Below are 20,773 nucleotides of genomic sequence, written 5' to 3' on the forward strand. Positions count from 1 at the left end.
GTGGATTTTGTTTAATTTACCAAGTAACTCTGTTAAGCCAGTAATTTAGCAATGGGCCGAATTAAGTATCATGCCAGTTATATAGTCACTAAGTGTTTTATTCTTTTCATTCAGATGTGTATGTTGCCTACAGTAGCAAACATATTTCTACCTGCCGCTGCACCAGTTTAATTAATATATAAAATATTTATTAATTGCAATATCTATATGGGTTAAATACTTTATATAGAAATGATTTTTGTTCTGTAATAAGGCTCCTGGAGTGAGTCATAAAGAGGTATTTGTAGAGGCTGTTAAGAACAGATGTGTTTCTCATTAGTGGTTGAGGAGAGACAGTCTAATTATGTAATAACATGGAAACATCTAATCCGCTAGAGCTCAGTCCTCACAGGGGTCATGCCCAGACCAAGAGTTCACCCATTTGTCAAGGATGCTGACTCTCTGTTTCCATGGCAATAAGTCAACATACTGGAGTTACTGCCATACTAGGAAACAAAAACTCCTGTAGCACTAAAGCAAGGTTTGATGATGGTGAAGTGTTAAAATGAAGTGGAACCAAGTGTGAAGAGAAGCATGGGCATGGGACAAAGTGCCAACGAGTCTGTACCTTTAGCAATCCTGGAGTTGTATGTATCATTTCATCAGGGTCTGTATATAGTGGTACAGTAAAATGTAGCAAAAGTCATGTAGTTTAATGCAATTTATCAGAGGTTTCAACAACCTTCCAACCGGTCCAGTAACGTCTTACCACATACAGACATGCTGCATTTAGAAAATGTGTGCATGTACTGTATGTGTGCAATGATACATAGTAGGAACCAGGAGATCCACAGATATTTAACATATAAGAGTAAGTTTACTCCACAAAAAGGACAGAGGCACTGTTCCAGTCTCAAGCTTTGGGTTTACCTTCAGAACCACCATCAGGAGTAGTTTGGTTCTGGAAAAAACAGTAAATTAATATCAGGTGTGCCAGCTAAATCAAATCAATCTTTGGTGTGACCATCCTTTGCCTTTAAAACAGCACCAGTTCTCCTCGGTACACATGTACACATTTTTTAAGGTACTTGGCAGGTAGGTTGGTCCAAGCATCTTGGAGAACTTGCTACAGTTCCTCTGTGGATTTAGGCTGTCTCAGAGTCTTCTGTCTCTTCATTTAATCCCAGAGTGACTCAATGATATTGAGATCAGGGCTCTGTGGAGGCCAGATCATCTGTTGTAGAACTCCTTGTTCTTCTTGTGGCTGAAAATAGCTCTTAATGACTCTGTATGTTTGGGGTCATTGTCATGCTGCAGAATGAATTTGGGACCGGTCAGACCCCTCCCTGATGGGTGACAGATAAAAGTCTGAACATCAAAATTGCTGAATCTTTTGCAGAGTACTGTACTTAAACACACAGCAACCCCCAAAGCTCAAAACATCATGTAAACAAAGTAGTTGTTTGAACAACCCTCTGTCCTTCTTTGAAGTAACCTTATCCTTATATGCATGATAGTGTCACTGCAGTTTTTTCATAGTTCAATATTGCTATAACAATAATGTTCTGTCGCTCCTTATTGAGGTGAGGAACAGCTGCAGGATCCTACTGTCCTGTTCAAATGGATAAAATCGGTCCATAAAATACATCATACCCTGATATGATGCTGCCAGTGCATTTAGTGCAAATGTTCATATAAGTACATGACAGGAGGGCGAATAACTTGATGACCGAAACATGGTCAGACAATATCAAACCTGAGAGACACATAGCCTATATGTAGTTTTATTCTACAAACTTTATCTATTGTATTCCTCTCAGTCTATGAAAAGAACATGGAGAGACATGATCATTTTAACTGGTCTAATTTATAGTAAAATGCAGATGTGAATATTCAGGTGTGAAATAATGTAAATACTCCTGTTTTTGCATTAATATCAACTGTTTCCACTTGCAGCGGGGACTAAGAATGACAGTATCAGTCAGTGAGTTTTCTATGCTTTGGTCCAGACTGGCTACATCTGCATTAGCCTACACTCCACTGCTGCCATCAAGCCAAAATGTTTTTTGTGCACAAGAAATATCAAAAAGCTGAAGAGTAAAAGTGACATTGGACAGTCCATGAGCTCTTCTTTAGTGCCATATTTAGGCCAAAATGTCAACTCATAATACAGGCAGACTGACATAGATATTGCTGACTAAATTACATTACTATAATTTCGTCTGGTGTCATATTTTTAAGAATCTAATAATAGCAAAATCATCTGTTTCTTCTGTCCCACAGTTTTGTTTTGTGAGATGTATCTGCAGTGCAACCAGAACAGGCTTCTTTCATGACTTTAGACTTTAAGTGCTGTCGATTGAATTCTATGAGTTTATGATTTAAATCTAAATTTAAGCATATGTCACTACGAGCTGCCTTTAGCAAATGTAATTTGACTAAAGACATTCAGAGAAAATGTATAAGACCATGTTGAAGGGCACAGTTCCATGAACTGAAATTGGGTTCTTCATGGTGACGAATTGTTAACATGGATTATTCCCCAACAAATTACATCAAATTGATATATCTCAAAGAGATTAAGATTAAAAGAAGTGACCGACTCAATAGCATACTCATTGAGATAAATTGTTTGTGTTGGAGAGGTAGTCTATGTATTTTGGAGTGCTGAATAAACTGTTCCAGATAAAATTACACAATGTAAAGTTTTTTTTAACATGGTGAACAACCAGAGGCTAGATTTATTGAAATGTACTACTGTTGTGTTGCTGTGTTATGGCACCACCTTCTGGTGGATGTTAGGAAGTGTTGCGTTTGAAAGTAAAAGGCTTGTGTTTGCTCTATAACCTATAACCTGTGTGGGATTCCCTGCTATTTTCCAAACTGTAGAAGACCGCTGAACTCTTTCTGTACCCTGTTTATATAGACAGACAGATAGACAGATAGACAGATAGACAGATAGACAGATAGACAGATAGATAGATAGATAGATAGATAGATAGATAGATAGATAGATAGATAGATAGATAGATAGATAGATAGATAGATAGATAGATAGATAGATAGATATAGATTAACGTTGTGTGGGCACTAATATGAACAATTTCAACAGGCTGTCAATTTTGAATTTCAGTTTCATATTAGGTTATGAAGGCCATGTTTTCTTTCTCTCATTTAATAAACTGAAAAGGGCGTGCTGAATTTAATACCAGCTTTGTCCAAAATTCTTGATTTAATGAAAAAATGTAGACGCTTGTTTTTCACCGAATGATTAAATTGATAGAAGCATTTTCTATCAGATTTGATAGAATAACTGATTTCTCAAGTGAATAATTTGGTAGATGTTTTGATAGATTAACTGTTGATATAACTTAACTTCAGTAGCAAAACACTGGCTTAAAGTGAGGTTGAAGGTGGCCTAGTATTTCTAATATGTATAAAATAAATAATCTCTCAGATTTAGTTCTTAAATGGAAATGCTGACATCCATTGCTCTGCTGATATTTTCTGTAATGATAGATGTAGAACAGTGAAGGGAAAGAAACCTTGCTGTATAAACAGGACTTTGGAAAACAGCCACCCAATTGTTTTGCTTATACTCTTGGATGTGAATGCTGCTTCCCCCTTGATATTACATACCATTCCATTTAGAGCGATGGCAGCGCTGCCAAAGCAAAGCTGCACTTCCTATTGGGGATAGGAATAATCAAGAGAATTACATAGTAGTTAGAAATGATACAAAGTGCACTAATGCTGAAATCTCTTGATCTAACCAGTAAATACTTATTTTCAGGGGTATTTTATTTTTTTTATTGATAACATGTCACATTGAAAGTCTGCTAAAATGTCTGATTAGTTTGTAATCCACCCTTCAAGTGAAAGGCTCCCTGGCCTGAAGTTGTTTTATCTTTGTTTTAATGAAGGTATCATTGGTGACACCCAGGACATTTTGAAACAGCATTAAAAAATGGAACCAGAGGCGGAAGACCCAGACAACAATGATAACTTGGTCCCTTGGTCAGGTTCAGATGGTTCCCAGGAACTCTGTGTCTCTGAGTCCCTGGCAGAGTCCTACAATGAGGATGATATCAGTGATGAGTTCCCTTTAGACCCACAGCCTCCTCATATTCCCAAGTCTGAGTCCCCAGAACGCCTTCAGTCACAAGACTGGGAATCTGCAGGTGAGCAACAGTCCCTGCCTGAACTAAGTGGAAGTGAAGAGGATGTTTCATACCAAGAGGAGGATGACATCTACCTTAGTGAATCAAGAGAGTCCATTTCAGAGTCACCTCACATCCAAACCTCACCCGTCTCACTCTCCCCACACCCAGAGCGCCCTGACTCCAGGCCTCCCGCTGGCCAGATATCACGACTGCATTCCCTGTCATCTTCTTCCTCTCTTGGCTGTGCCGCTGACATGACCCTGGCCTTGACCCTGACCACAGAAGAGCCACTGGGAGCCAGTAATAGGCAGGACTCAGGGACTGGGAACAGGAGGGTTGAATCTTCAGAGGAAGGAGGGAGTGGTGAAGCACCTCCTGCTTCTGTCTTCTTTGAAATTCCAGACGAGGGTGCTGAGCAGGCAGAGAAGTGGAACTCGGAGTCTGACACAGATCTGTGCAGACCTGACCGGCACAGGGCAAGGCACACACGTAAGTGTCTATCTTCTACCCTCCTTTTATATATTTCAGTGCACATATGTAGTTAGGAGTTAGTAGTGCAAGCTGTGTAACCTATCTTGATTTTTTCCCCCTAAATTTAAATTATATATGATTTATTAATAGATACAATTTTGTATGTGGTTTAAATGCAGCCTGAGGCACAAATTAACTTTACATCATGATAATCATAATATTATCATAAAATAATATTTTCTGCCTGCATTCATTAGAAGTGTTATGTGAAACAAAATACTTAATTTAATCGATAAATAACTTGTGCAAAGCATTATGGGTGCTGGTTATTTTCATGCTGGGGTCTATTTGAGGTGGACTTACAGGGAGAATTCCCATGGCTTTAATAGTCAGAGCAAGATAAGAATAAAATATGACCATATGATGAGACTAGCAGAAACAAATTTGACAGACACTAGCATGTGTCACCCTGGCCTGTCACCCGATCCCTTTTCCAATCGTAAGACTGGACTGCAATGGAAAGTGAGCTCCTCACTTTCCTTGCCTCATGGAGACCCCCCCCCCCCAAGTTAGCTGTAAGTAAATATGATGCTTTTATTAGTGTGCTTGCTTCAGCAGGGGTAACTTTAAAATTTGTCTCATTTAACATTAGTGTGCTTGCTTCAAAGAATAATAATAATAATAATGCTCAGCCAACATGTAACGTATGTATTGATGCATTCTGCAAACTGAGAACAAATGATACCAAAGCACTGTATGAAACAATCCCAAACTGCTTATTTCTCCCATAATTGTTTTACTTTACTGAGCACTGATCATTTAAATACTGTAGCTTCTTAACTTTCCTCTCACTGACAAAACATCAAAATAAAATAATGTGGGCTCACTGTTTATTTTAAGATTCGCACGTTTTCATCTTCCTCATGCCCCTCCCTTCTCCCTTCTCTCTCTCTCTTTCTCTCTGTCTTTTCCTGTGTCTCAGGGCTCAGCCACAACGAGAGCCAATCAGAAAAGAATGTCAAGGAGACCAAGTCTAAATGTAAACGAATTGCTCGGCTCCTAACTGATGCACCCAATCCTCAAAATAAGGGAGCCTTGCTGTTTAAAAAACGGCGCCAGAGGGTGAAGAAGTATACACTTGTGAGTTACGGGACTGGTGATAAGCTTGACAGCGAAGACCAAATAGAGGAGGAAACTGAAGAAGTCAGATCAGCTGGGTATAACTTTGTGGCAACAAGTGATTCTGAGTTAGAGGAAGAGTATTCTGTTTATCACCAGCAGCATAATTTAAGTCTGAATTGGGGAAGTGTTCGAGAAATGGAAGCACTACCAGAGACAAAAGGGAAGGGAGTTTTGATGTTTGCCCAACGCCGCAAACGGATGGATGAAATTGTGTCAGAGCAAGAAGAACTGAGGAGTAAAGGATTACCTGCGGAGGAATTAACAGAACCTGAATGTACAGAAGCACCAAATATTTATGACACTAAGCAAATGTACATGCATGCTGATCAGGCCAACTACATGGATGCGAGTCACAGGCAGCATGTAGATTACCAAGAAAATATTCAACAGATGAACCACCTAGCTGATGTGCCAAAACCATTGGTGCCAAACAGAACTGCGAAGCCCTTCCTAGGATTTCAAGATGGCACGACTGCTCATGTCATGCCTGGTGGCGTTGTTCCAGTGACAAAGAGGAACGAACCGAGATTCATAGTACCTGTGCCTATTAACACGAACCCACAGGTCTGGTCCCCAACTGGAGACATCATAGCCTCAAGAGATGAGCGAATATCTGTGCCAGCGATCAAGACCGGCATCCTACCAGAGTCAAAAAGAAAAGCTCCTATTAAACAGCTGGCGCAAGAATCAAATCCTCACCTTCAAAGCAAAGGGGACAGGAGATCTTATATTGAGTCAGAAGAAGACTGTTTTAGTCTTGGTGCAGAAGCTTGTAACTTTATGCAACCAAGAACAATAAAACTCAAGAATCCACCTCCAGTTGCCCCAAAACCTACCATCAATCCATCCTGCCCACCTTGGATGGGGAGGAGTCCCTCTGGTGAACCATATATTCCACCAAGAAGTCCGGTTTCACAACCTTCTCACAGTTCCGCAGGGCCTCATAGTCAGCATTACTTACAACAGCAAGATTGGGCTCAGCCTCAGCAGATGGCCAACCAGTGGGCACCAGATCAAACCCGAGCACCACTTCAAACACCTGTCAATGCCTGGGCTCCGGTCAACTCCTCTTCTCAGCTTCATCTTCAGCCAACCACAAATAGCTGGAATCAACAGCCGCCACGATCCCCTGTGAGTATGCAGGCCCACAGTCCTACTTACAGCCCACATCACCCACCTTCACCCTCAAGGAATAAGTCAGGCAGTGTTCCCAACTCAGTCGCCTCTTGCCCACCACAAGCAGGGAAGTCATACATCCACGCATCAAAAGCATCGCAGGCTTCTCCAAAGGGTCGAGTCTCAGACAGAGGTATTAATCGGGCTGGTGATGGTTCAACTATGGCGGGAAGAGGTGCGGAGTTGTTTGCCAAGAGACAGTCCCGTATGGAGAAGTTTGTTATCGATGCTGAATCAGTGCAAGCTAACAAAACCAGATCTCCCTCCCCAACTGCGTCCCTCCCTAACTACTGGAGGTATTCTTCCATTGTTCGTGCCCCCCCGCCTTTATCATACAATCCCCTTCTTGCTCCTTTCTACCCTCCATCAGCAGCCAAGCAGCCCCCTTCGACAAGCCCCAAAATCAAGCCCAAGACCAAAGAAAAACCTAAAGCACCCCCAAAGCACCTAAATGCCTTAGATATTATGAAACATCAGCCTTATCAGTTGGACTCGTCACTGTTCAAGTATGATGCAGTCCCTGAGGCCAAAAGCCCCAGCCCCAAACCAACTCCAGTGTCAAAGTTTGAGGTTACTAAAAACCTTAAACAGAGATCTGCCTCCTCTCATTCTCCTTACAATGCCTCTGAGCTTGCTGTTCAGGGCAAGGCAGAAGCCCCTGCTAAGTCTCCTGGAATGGTAAGTTCCCAAAATTCTTCTGCCCACGAAAACACAAGATCAGCTGAGCCTCTTGCAACTGACAAGCACTTGGATGACAAGCACACTGTCACACCTGCAGCCCATCACATAACCAAAAAGCAAGCACCAAGCGCCCGACCCACAAGCACATCCTCCCAGCAGTCATCTACTGCTGACAGCATAGCTTCAGCTTTTTCTCCTGCATCTCTTATTGCTAGAGGCGCACGTCAAATGGCTCCTCGGCCAAAATTCTCTGCAAAGAAGCCAGCAGTGACAGGCAAACAGTGGAAGCCTGTTGCTATGCTTCATTTGTCCTAATACTGTATATGGTCAGGCTTTGGTGTAGTCAACACTGAGACGATAGGACGCAGTTACGTCTGTAACTTGCTAGCATCTAAAATGTCTTACTTAACCGGAAATGTATAGACCTTTGCACTGTCTAAACGTAGGCCAATGTACGGGAAACAGGAAAAGACAGTTGAATGTACAGCGAAACTAGTTTAAAAATTGTGATTAAACAATGGAATACAAACTAAAACATAAATCAATAACTTAGCACATCACATCATCTTCCTAAAACTTGGGAGGTGCGTGTGTGTTTTAAAAGGAAATATGAGACTAAATCATGTTGAGTGATTCTCAGGAGGTGCTTTTACATGTGCAATAATGTGAGTAGAGAGCCTTGTTCAACTAAGGTCTCTAGTTTGAGTTGCTCATCTTTCTTTAGTTCTTTTTTTTTCTTTTGTAAGAAATAAGATTACATGCATTTTTATGTAACTGTAATCACCACTAATCCCAAAACTACATTTATTTATCCAAAATAGTCATAATAATTCTTAATAATTCTGTCATTTGGGATAAGAGTAACTCAAGTTTACAATTATATTTGCGTAATATTTTGAATTATTTATTTGTTGTTTGGGGAGAAACTGTCTATGCACTTCTTTTTTTGGATGAAATTCCTTCAGTCTCATTCCAAACTTTGATGGTATCACAACAGCTAAAAAGCATCAATGTTAGTTGTGATCATTAACCCTGATGACTTAAAATGCTTTTTATGTGGATGTATTTTCTGCAATCATCAGATAAGACCAGTTATTTAATGTCATCAGACATTCTGTGTCCTCATCCTTGATGTAAAACATGAGCAGAATATCACAGGGATTTGAGTTGAATGTTATTGACTCACATTATTAATAGCGACTCAAAACGAAAATACAAAACAACTGTCTTGTTTGTCTCTGTTTTTCTGACATATCACTCTTTATTGCACTTCTTGTCATCAGCACAATCATGCCATTAAATTTCTCTTTCCTCCTACCTGAGTACTTCCTGTGTGTCATGAGCTTCTATTCTCTCTTGCTGAGCTGCTGTATCACTACTTTTTCTGAGTCACCCATGTTTCCTCCTGTATATTTCTCACTGCCTCACACTTTCACACAGAAGTTATTCATATTTACTGCACCTTCAGCAATATCCATTCTCTAAGCTCCACTACATCATTGATTATTTTCAATAAATTATTGCTTGTATTAATATAAAATGGTGAACTGCTGAAGGTTGACACTGTCACTGTATAACTTTATCTTTTCAGTTTGGACAGATGGACATGCTGTGAAAACAAACATACTCTTGTGTGATTGTTTTCATAGCATTTCCATCAGTCCACCTTCAGCCCTTAATGTAAAAAGTTTGGAACTATGATCTTGGCCTCCAAAATAAGAAATCCACAGTAAAGCAGAGTTTACATTTTGCTACTCTAATGATCTGTTGACGAGTCAGTTAACAGTATGTTACTTGTATTTTTTCTGTCAATTACGTCTAAGGACAGACCAGATTCCCCTTAAGTTTTGAGTACACACAACTATTCACAACAAGCACAACAAACCATGGCACTGTGTGACAAATATTTTAGTATGGCAAGATTTGTGTTGCAGGAAGTTTCTCTGCTTGCTTAAGAAATACAAACAACACCGAATTTAGTAAAGACTCACACAGAACAAAATAATGGAGAAGAATCTGTCAAACATGACAATAATAGCTCTGACTACTGAGTAATAACAGAAATTAAGTATGGAAATACTTGCTCAATCTGACAAAATGTACTCTTTTACGGTGGATATCCCTTTAAGAAGAGAAAACAAAGACAAGTTGACCGAGAAATAGTTCCAAGCAAAGTTTCATAATCTTTTAAATGTCTTTTATGTAGTAACATTGCTACTGTACTGTATTTTAAGTTTCTTGGACCAACAACAGGTAAGTCAAGAAATATTTTTTTCATTTTCAATATATGTTAATGTTAAATGATGCTACAAGACCTTCACACATGAGATCTTTCCCATACATTTATATCAGCCAAACATTTTTATGGGATTTATGGGAAAACTCAATCCTCTGATTGGCCTTTGTTATTGTAGACAAAGAATTGTGAGGGTCGTGCTTTGAAATCACTCTGGCCCAAAGAGAAAAAGATGTGTGACAAAATGTGAACATTTCACTCAAAGGATTCAACAAACAGAAATGACCAATCAGAAAAAGGTGAAACTTTCAATTTGTGCCACATTTTTTTCCACAATGCGTCACTTTGCTTCCTCTACTTTCTTTGCCAGTGAACAGGCAACTTTTCAATGAAATTGGAAAGTTTTTTTTTTATAGTAAAATAATTATGAATATGTTTACATTCCTCTGTTAACTAAAACTTTTCATATAACTTCAAGTAAAACATGAACAAGATAGTTATTAGTTGTCCCGGCTTCTGTGGAGCCAGCGGGTGGCAGCAAAGTCTGCAACACTGCTGTCCCAGCAGTCAGCTGATCCGTGTGTTTTCTTTCAGGGATTTGGTCGAAGCCGCTCCCTGAGTCTGCCAAAGCGGCTGAATTCGATGCCTTCAACCGGACTTCTGTCACCTATGAGCACCCCTGGAACCCAGGCATCCTTTTTACCAGCACAGAGGCAAACATCCATTCAAGAGAACATCTACAAGCCACTGTCACCATGGGAGGCGGCATCTAGAAGCCCCATTGGTTCAGTGGATGACGCGTTTGTGTTTCAGAGCCTCCCGTCATCTGTTGCCTCTAATGTCAAAGCTGCAGGGCAACGCAGATCTCTGCCGGAGCCACCAGACGAATGGAAGCGCAGGGTGTCTCTTGATCCTGCAGCTCTCAGTAAGAGTCGTTATCATGCAGCCCCTGCTTTCCAGGCACCATCTCTGAGCAGGACATTTTCACCTGAGAAACCAGCCTTCTACGGGCCTCCTTTCAGACCTGCACAGCCCCTTAGGCCTGGCAGTAGATCCAGTATTGGATACATGGGACAAGGCCCCAGTCCAACAAAGTGCCCTCCCCTCTATTCTGCAGTCCAGAGGAGTTAAGATGAAGTCAGATGTGCATCAGAGAAAGAGAAACATACATATATATTATCATAAATAAACAAATAAATAAATTAAGAAACATAACATAAAAAAACAATTGAATAAATTTGGCCCAGAAAGATGGAATATGTTTGATCCACGGTGATGAAATAATAGGTTGTTGTTGGCATGTGTTGGTTAAAACTTAACCAATAGATCTGAGTGTTGGGATTATTTTAGACCATTTATTATGTTTGTTTTATATATTTGATGGGAGTGATGGGTCTCAGCAGCTATCCTCGTTGTTTGAGTGATCACTTGGTTTAAAGAGCACAACAACTTACTGTAGCTTCTGTGCTGTGTTGCTGATGGGATATTACCCTGCTGAGCATTGATGGGAGATTTTGCAGTTGTGCAGCGATCATTCAGAATAATTTAGGACAGAAGTGGATGATGTTTTAAGACAAACTGTCATCAGGATAAGATTAAGAATGTGTTATGCAAGTTAAAGTGAACGTGTAGTAGTTGAAAGAAATTTGGTTTGGCTGCTTTTTTATTTTTTAATTGGAGTGGTGTTTACTCACTGAAGATGTTGGTAATAGTGGTTATAAATATTTTATGAGAAATAAGGCGCTTTAAGAAACCTTGTGTGGCTTTTTCATTCATTTATCTTTAGTTTAAAACTCACTGGGCCTTTGTGATCACTTTTTCATGTTGATGTTGATGTGCAAACTATTTCACATCTGAATATTTAATTCAGTGATAATCATTACAGATGTTACTCATCTTCTTTTAATGACTCTTATCTGCATTACTATTGCAGTAGCAAATATACAAAAGGAAGAACATTTTAATTCATCTGTAGCCCTTTCTAGCGACTGCCTATTGCCAACATGCCATTTTTATATGCTCTTAGGAAGCTAGAGTGACAGGAAACAGGAAAGCAGCAAAGTTGCAATAAGTGTTGCGTCCTAAAATTGATACTTGTTCAAACTGAAAAACTACGTGTGAGATTTCAAAATGGATAAAAGCTTTTTTGCTATTATTATCAATATATTTTAAGTTTAAGAAGAATAAGTGTTGCATGCATACATTCATAAAGTATCCCACCTTTAGTCATACACTGTGTGGTTTTATAGTGTAAACAGAACCACAGATTCTGTCTTCGAGTGTCAGGGTTGTAAGATTTTTGAAATTTCTAATGTAGAATTTTTTAGAATTTAAAAATTTTGAATTGGGGTTTTGCCCAGCTGTGTTTGATGATTTTCTTGAATAAAATGTTTCTTTTTTTTTTTTTGCATCTTTTAAACACAAGCTGAAAAATTAAAAGACACAAAAATGCTTTATGACGTCTTTAAAGTGTTATTTTTTGGCTTTAATTCTCTGATATAATTCTAAGAGTCAGCATCATTTTAGTGCAGATGAAAATGCTTTTGATCCATTCTCTGATCATTTGTAACATTTCTTTGTTTATTTGGTATGTCAGTGTTACGTAACAATAACACATACAGTTTATACTGATTTGACAGTATGTACATATTAAAATAAGAGTACGACAGGAACTTATCTCATGTTTCAACAGAATGTACAGGATGTCTGAGGTAGGACAACATGTTCGGCTGGCAGGAAAATGACCCTGATGTTGTCTCATAAAAATCTTTTTGGCTGAGCGCTATCTCAGGGATGAGACCACACTGCCCTTTAACCTTCTTCAGTGATCTGTATTTCATTATCCAAAGTCAGTAATTACACATAATGATGGTAACACAACTCAGTTTGGGGAGAGGAGTGCAGCTGTGCTGAGTACCGACGACCTCCCTAACTGGAAAGCGCGGCGCCTCAGAGGTTACATCAACCCACAGAGAAGCGTTGACTTTGAGGATTCAATCCAAGGAAAGGAGAATGTCTCCGGAGGGAAGTCCTTGCCCCAAAGAACCTCAGTGGGTATGTGTGTGTTGACCATCCTCCCCTCTCCTCCCCTCTCCTCCCCTCTCCCTCTGGTAGCTATCCTTGCCCCATGGTGTTTGAGAGTGGTTTTGAGTGTTTGGCAGGTTAAATTTAGCCTATTGATGTAAGCTGCATTCCATTCACAACAGACACAGAGACACACTCACAGTCTGGCTTTAGTGTCCAGGAGTGTGAAGATCAGGGAAGATCAAACTACCTACTGTAGGTTGACCCCTGAGTCTCCGTGTCTCCCCTTCAAGGATACAGGTTGCACAGTAGGGACACCATCACAGGTATGGCCTCATCAAGGTGTATTTTGTGAATATGTGGTGGATTTAAATTAAATTGAGGTATACGTTAGATCATTCAAGAATGTCACTGTCTTGTGATAAAAGAAATTTGGCTGGATCTAACTAACATTTATATTTTCTAGAATTTATAGGAATCACTTTCTTATGACCTTATGGATTTTGTGACATTTGAGAGATTATCAGTTAATTGTACATATTTTCTCTCTTTAGAATTGACTGACTGACTGACTGACTGACTGACTGACTGACTGACTGACTGACTAACTGACTTTGCAGGGTGTCTATTTTGCATGGAAATAGTTTTAAAATTCTCACAAATATCACAGCTGCAAAGTCAGCAGACAGGCACAGCTGAGCTATTGAACATTTAAAATTTAAAGACGTATATTTATAATTTTACTGTCTGGTATCATGTTTTGAATTTGAGAAGAAAGGGAACACTGAATATATACAACCACTAAAAATTTTAAAAAGTAATTTTGGATGTTGTGTGCCTCTTTTTTCTGTCTTTTTTTGTATTGTTGGACATTTGCTGTGTGCACCTACACATATAAACATAGGACACAATATTCACCCTTGACCTTTACACAGGTAATTTATCTTGCAACAACGTTAACAGGAGATGCCACTAACGTTAGCTCACGTACTCAAACCTTTGGTGCAGTGACGAGGCCAGATTTAAGAATTACGTGTGTGGTACCAATGCAAGTACAATGGGGCTTTTGGATTATGCAATACCCTGTAATCTGTTAAATGTAACCTCTACAGAGATTATTATAACAAACCAAACGCTGATATAGCAGATTTATTTACTCGGGCACCTTACAAATCATATTCAAATCCCAATATATGTGGACAGCAAATGGAAGACAGACATTATAGACTTAAACAAACTATGTATAGTACCAATGTGTTATGTAACAGAGAAGAATAGAGCATTAAATATGTCTGATCAAGAGGAGTTAGGTTTTTTTCTCTGACATCTGATAAACAATGACCTTACACTTGCACTCACCAAACATCACTCTGTTTAGCTAAATCTAACACTGCACTGATGTTCTGTGGGATCAGATTATTAGGAGTTAAACTCCTTCATTATTACTTGGGCAGAACAACTACATCCTGTGTCCTGTATGTGTTTCCAGTCCTCCTGAGTTCTGCCAACCTTGCCAAAGCTTCAATGTCACAATTCTGTACAATGCCAGCTGGAGAGAGGAAGAAGTGTGCAGCAGCTATTTGCCGAGAGGTCCATGGTACCAATGGTATGATGTTAGAGCTGAGGCTCAGCGGACAAACACACTGCTGCCAGAGAATATCCATTCTGATCTGGGTTCAAAATGTCAGGGCTACTCTCCAGCACTTGCCATAAATAAGCGAATGGGGTGATGTACTACCTATGGTGACTAATCCTTTGTCGTTGTCCTTTTCAAAAGTCTATTTCTGGGTGGGTGGGAGAGGGGAGGGACGTTTTGCAGGCCAACTGTGTAGCTGTTTGGATAATGTGAAGGTTGGTGACAGCTGGGGTACATTCCGTCACTATTGGTGGATGAGGGAGCGTCGTGTACATCCAAAACTGATTCTCGACTATAATGATAACGCATTTTCCATGACAGGACTTATAATACGGAAAATTCGGTGACACCTTTGACGTCTTTTTTTTCGACCCTCCCTTAAACCCCTTCTGATGACAGAATTATGTCAGGGGATATGTCTGTGTGTATATTTATATTGTCTATTCTGTACTTTCCAGCTCTAAAACCAGGGCTGGATTAACCCTCCAGGGGGCTTAGGGGCATAAAGTAACTGTCAGCCACTATTCCTCCACTCCCTTTCTAAATTTGTTTATGATCATTTGATTATATACTCATTTATTTGAGAGAAGATACCATACAGTTTAAGTGTAATATCAACTGATGCAAAAACCTTTCTACGAGATGGCCTAAGAATTAGATAAAAAATGCCACCTCAAGGTGCACACTGTTTCCATTTATACTGTGCTTTTGTAACGAGTACTGTCAAATAGATGTACAATTAATCAGATTACCATGATTGCCACACTGTAACTCTGGGGCTTTTGGGACCCCTCAAGCTATTATGTTATGTTATTTAACCCAATAACATTAAAGAGAACGGAAAAATTAGTCTTTTGCTTTGTTATCCTTTTTACAAAATTTACCTTAACTCAATCATATATGCTAGCACACGTTAGAAATTTTGAAAATGTTAGCTCAACACTATATAAAATGCAACAACCAGTATGCTGTTGTTGCTGATTGTGATCCTCAACATATTTCTTTCTGTTCTCATCTTTGTCTGACAGGGGACGTCATGGATCTCGGAAAGAAGCTCTGCACTCCTAAAGACATTATGTTGGAGGAGTTATCGTTGCTTTCCAACAGAGGTTCTCGCCTTTTTAAAATGCGCCAGAGGAGATCTGACAAATACACATTTGAAAGTATCCAAAATGAGGCAAACGCGCAGCTAAATGTAAGTCAGCTTGTGTGTGTTATTCAGTCATTTTCATGTGTTTGAATGACTGAATATATAATATCTAAATTGTCTGTGTATTACTCATTCAGCAAATTTATCAGTAAATATGCTCTTGAAAAAAAAAGTGTTACAACACATGGATGATAACAGAGACATGTGCCGCGTGCCTTCTGCATCCTCCTGCCAAATCTTCTGAGAGGCTGCTCAGGCACTTTGCTGTGGAGCTGCTCCCTCTTTATCATTGCCTGCTGATATGTGTGTGCGTGTGTGTTTTAGTGTGTGTGCACGTGTATCTCAGCACATGATGGACAAGTGCATTCATACATGAGCCAACTTTGATTGTTTAGTTGCGCAACTGATATTTTAACTGAAGCTGAACATGTGTGCTGTTCTTTATTCTGTTTTGCAGAATGATATTTTAGCTGAGGGTACACACACTGTGGAAATTAAAGTTGATGCACCCACCCATGGAAATACTGCTAATGCAGAAACCTCTGTTTCAGGTAATGATGCTGCTGAGTAGATACAGCTGTTTGTGTCAATATGGAACAATTCAAACATAGTTAAACATTTTAAAGTATTAGAAAATCTATCATAAGCATAAGTAGGAAAATGTGATGTGTAAATGTTTGATTATTGAAAATCATTAGTACTAGCAAACTATACCAATTTTCCACCGTCAAAGTGTTATTCACAGTCAAAAGAGATTGTGTAAGGCTGTCGTAATAATGAAAACCTATATCATACAGTTATGACAGCTGGTCCTATCACATGGCAGCTAATGTGAGTAGCATGACACCATGTATGTAACTATGATTGAAAACACAACCTGAGGTGCTTTAAATGCTTTATTTTATTTTGGTATATTTGAAAAACCAGCAGAGCCCTGTGCTTATTCTAAAAAGCTTCCATAGTGTGTCATCCCATATCGACACATTATACGATGAGTGCACACTTCAACTATGTGGTATTTTAAGGCCTCGCATCGTAATGATGGACAACTCAGTCTGCCTGTGTTAAGTGTTCTCTAAGCACAGTCTCTGCTCATAATCCTATCCACTCTAAAATCCTTAGCCTCCCAAAAAAAACAGGCTAAAGAAAACAGCTCCGTGTTAACTGCACATCAAGCTGTCAGATGACTCTGCTGCGATTTTAGAACAACATGATCTCACGCTGACTTTTCTCTTCCACTGTACCTGTTCGTTTTTGTTCTCTCCTTCACAGATGCGACTGCAGAGAAGTTAAACACCACAGCTATGCCCAAGTCCTATCACTCTCCATGGGAGGAGGCAATCCTCGGTGACCCCGACCTCGCTGAAACTCTCAAACTAAGAATGCCTGAACTAGACTCACGACCAGACCTTCCTGAATACAAATGCTTTAACCGGTGAGAAAACTGTGAGCACATTTCAGCGAATGAGTGCAGAGTATGAGAAAGAGTAGAATTCACACCTTGATCTAAATTACAGGGTTGCCACTCCTTATGGCGGCTTTGAGAAAACTCCCAGAGGAATCACGTTCAAACTCCCGGAGGTGGACCTGAACCCGCCGAGTTACCCAGAGCTCCAGGAGCCGGGGATTAAGAGGCCCACCTTCAACAGAACAGCCCAGGGATGGATATCTGAGGGCACCCATCTGATCCTACCCACTTTTACCGTGGAGCCTGCCAACGTGCCGGAGTCTGATGACCTGTAGGTGGTTTTATGTAATCTGGCAACATGATGTTGGCTGTAATATTGTGGCCTCAGCCTGCGATGACAACAAAACAGTCAATTAGTAGCACAGTTGCGAATCCTTAACAGTATTTTGGATTGTTCCCATGCAATGGACACGAAATGTTTCATTCTTTTGTTCTTCAGTTGACTAGTATGTTTGCTGTCGCTAGAAAAACTGTTTCCAAAGAAAGTCATGTAAATAGCCAAAAGAATGTGCTATACAGAATTCACAAAATCCAGAGTTTCCACTGATACTGAAAACAAAACTGTAAATTTTTATAAATTTTCAAATGAAAAGAGAAGTATGTAATGTAAATAAAGAATGCAACTTATTTATTGATGGCACAAAATCAAAACTGGATCATGCAGTAGGTTATATAGTTTGTAGTATTTTTATTATAGATAGTACAAAAAATATACACATTAATATATAAGTGAAACTGAAAATTTCACGTGAGGTATATTTATAGCTCTATAGATATAATAAAGATTGAATAAGCTCTAGTCAAAATTTCATAGTACAAATAACTTAAACTGAATTTTTCACTCATAAATTTGTAGACATGAGATAAAAGTGGAAGCTCTGTTTCATGTTAAGGTCCCATATCCTCGGAAGAGGATTCAGAGTATTTAAGCAGAAGAAAAAGGGGATTTCACAGTGCAACCGAGATTAATTTATCTTGAGAAAATCACAGAGAGATCACCAATCTGGGAGGAAGACCGAGGAACCTGGACTTTGACCTGTGATGGCATGGAGCCGTGCTAAAGCACTTCTAATTAGAATCACTGCATCTCATGGACTCAAAACCTTTGAATTTGTATGTATACAAGAAACAACCACTCCCTGCTGAGAATCATGTAACATGGAAACTGTCACACCTGCCTTGTTTGGAGTGCGATGACAGTAAAGAGGAATTATAGATGTTTGTTCTGTCTTGTTTCTGGTCATGTGGATGGAGTAAAAATAAGATTTTATTTTGCAGTAAAACAACCTACAGCAGCAACTCTGTGTGTTAGTGCAAAATACACTGGTTGTCTGTGAGTGACATTTAGTGTTGAGTTCACTGTTTCTTGAAAATCAAGCAGAAAACATTTGAGCAGCATGATTTTACTTTTACTTCTTATACAGTTAAAGTGTTTAATGTCTCACAGTCCTACATACATACATACTGAATGTGACTTCATGTGCCCACTGGACGAGGGAACCATTCACAAAGACAGCTGGGAAACAGAGAGCAGCTATAGAGGAGATCTGACAGGATTGAATTCAAGGCCAGTGGGAAATGCATGTCTATCATTTGTCCAAAACCTCAGTACTCCAAAGAATTTGCATACCATTCTCACAGAACGGTCACCACATAACGATATATGAACAATTTTACTTTTTCAGCTGTTTCAGACTGTCACAGTAATAAATGTTAATTTGTATTATTTCCAATTAATGTAGAAAGTAGCATTAGTAGACAGAAGACATCATTTGGAGTTTTTCTTACCCACACTCCAAAAGATGAGCTGTTTTATGTATTGAGATATAACTGTGGGAAGGTCTAGGGGTTTGACAGTAATAGTATCTGATACTGACCTCAATTCAAAGGGTATACTGGAAGTTGAGGCCAGTCTTTGTGTGACAAAAGTCTAACAACTAGAACAAAAAAACTAACTGAACAAAAACTACCATGCAAACTCTGACTCCTCACCACTGATTATGGTGGTAATTGAAACTACATCCTGGATACTAGAAAAGATCAGAAACAGATACAAACAACAAACTCCAAAAATAACCTTAAGAACAGTTGAGTCTTTTTATAAATAATACCAAGAACTCTTCATGTACCCCGAGGGAGATTTCACTGCTATTGCTAGAGCCAAGCCAGGATTAGAGAGATGCCAAATACAGTTATACTGTATGTATTCAGTATACATATATATATATATAAATGAACAGAATAATTTCCCTGAGCTCAAGGTGATGTCTTCAAATAGCAAATAGCTTTTTGTATTTGATGCAAAACCCAAAGATATTCCGCTTACTACAACACAGGACGGGAAAAGTGGCAAATGTTCACACTGGAGAAGCTGGAACCATTACAAGTGTGCTTAAAAATTGACATGAACAGTTATTTGATTATCAAAATACATGCCATGTATTTTTCTTTCAATCAACTAATTGATCAATCAACTAATGGTTTCAACTCCATGTTACAGTGCATCACTGAATTGTTTTCTCCATGACTGTAATAGAAGAAGTGCCTGTTGAGTATCACTGAAACAGATTTCCTTTTGGACTCAGAATCAGTGAGAACCTCTCCGTGTAACAACACATGAAGAGCGTTTTCCACTGTTTTTCACAGGCTAACCCACAGGCTGTGGAGACACACACACACACACACACACACACACACACACACACACACACACACACACACACACACACACACACACATATACTGTAAATAATCTACTGGGATCCCCTGTGCACACTATATTTACAGGAAGTGAGAATAGCAGCAGCTGATGAACACTCAGCATGCTGATGGTAAACGCTGTGTTAAGATCACAGCGTCACCAAATCACTCATTTTATCCTGGATTTGTTACAAATCTGAGACTTTTTTTTTTTTTTTTGCTTTTTTTTATCTTTTTGTTTTGAAAAAATGTATGGCTGTACTGTATAGCCTAATGAAAACAGCTCAACTGTTTTCTTTGCCAAACTGGGACAGATCTACAAAAACTTGTGTAGAAAAAACTGGGAGAGAGACACACCAATTAGTGAGTATGATTTTTGCTGACGCTGGCTCGCATGCACCATCAGCCTCTTTTAGTCGTCCTGTCTACTCTTAAAACCTGCTCAGCTCTGCAGGCTTTCCCCTGCCAGGCCCTCCATCTGCCCCGATTTTTGTCATTCCATGTCCTGTTCACTGCAGCGTCAGCGTCACAGATAGAAATGGTGGATTTAGAATGTCTGTGATGTTATCAGATAACACTAATGCTTATATTATGTGTTATTTACATCGCGACTGATAAGAAAGAATCACAGCCTCTCTGTGGCATGTAAAGACAATCATGGCATATTTACGCGTTTGGTATTGCAGTTGGACTCCAAACAAAAAACATAAAACAGTATTCTGTTCTGGTATTTGACATTTACGAAACACAGGCAGGGTTTAGTCCCCACAGTGCTGCGTGATTATGAAACCAGTGCAGTCATGTGATGTCTTCTCTCATCATCATCATGACAAGTTGGAAGTCTGACCTTCCGCCAGCACACAGTTTGCCATGCAGGGATTGAAGACTGCAATACAGCAGCAGTGGA

At 39.4% G+C, this 20,773-nt stretch overlaps 2 protein-coding genes across 3 annotated transcripts; both read left to right on the plus strand.

The window, feature by feature from the left end:
- Positions 1-4,396: 4,396 nt before the first annotated feature.
- On the plus strand, positions 4,397-11,019 carry LOC111231403 (synaptopodin-2-like). Its single transcript, XM_022758479.1, has 3 exons — positions 4,397-4,631; positions 5,596-7,649; positions 10,483-11,019. The coding sequence occupies exons 1-3, from the start codon at positions 4,397-4,399 to the stop codon at positions 11,017-11,019; spliced, it is 2,826 nt and encodes a 941-aa protein (XP_022614200.1).
- Positions 11,020-13,105: 2,086 nt separating this feature from the next.
- LOC111231482 (myozenin-2-like) lies at positions 13,106-18,388 on the plus strand. Of its 2 annotated transcripts, XM_022758588.1 has the most exons (6): positions 13,106-13,238; positions 14,402-14,518; positions 15,577-15,743; positions 16,156-16,249; positions 16,971-17,133; positions 17,216-18,388. In XM_022758588.1, the coding sequence occupies exons 2-6, from the start codon at positions 14,437-14,439 to the stop codon at positions 17,439-17,441; spliced, it is 732 nt and encodes a 243-aa protein (XP_022614309.1). In that variant the 5' UTR covers positions 13,106-13,238; positions 14,402-14,436; the 3' UTR covers positions 17,442-18,388. The 2 variants fall into 2 exon arrangements, with proteins under 2 accessions (XP_022614309.1, XP_022614310.1); XM_022758589.1 differs by lacking the exon at positions 14,402-14,518.
- Positions 18,389-20,773: the final 2,385 nt, after the last annotated feature.

The sequence above is a fragment of the Seriola dumerili genome, unplaced genomic scaffold, assembly GCF_002260705.1.
Source record: "Seriola dumerili isolate Sdu_G_001 unplaced genomic scaffold, Sdu_1.0 BDQW01000301.1, whole genome shotgun sequence".
Lineage (NCBI taxonomy): Eukaryota > Metazoa > Chordata > Actinopteri > Carangiformes > Carangidae > Seriola > Seriola dumerili.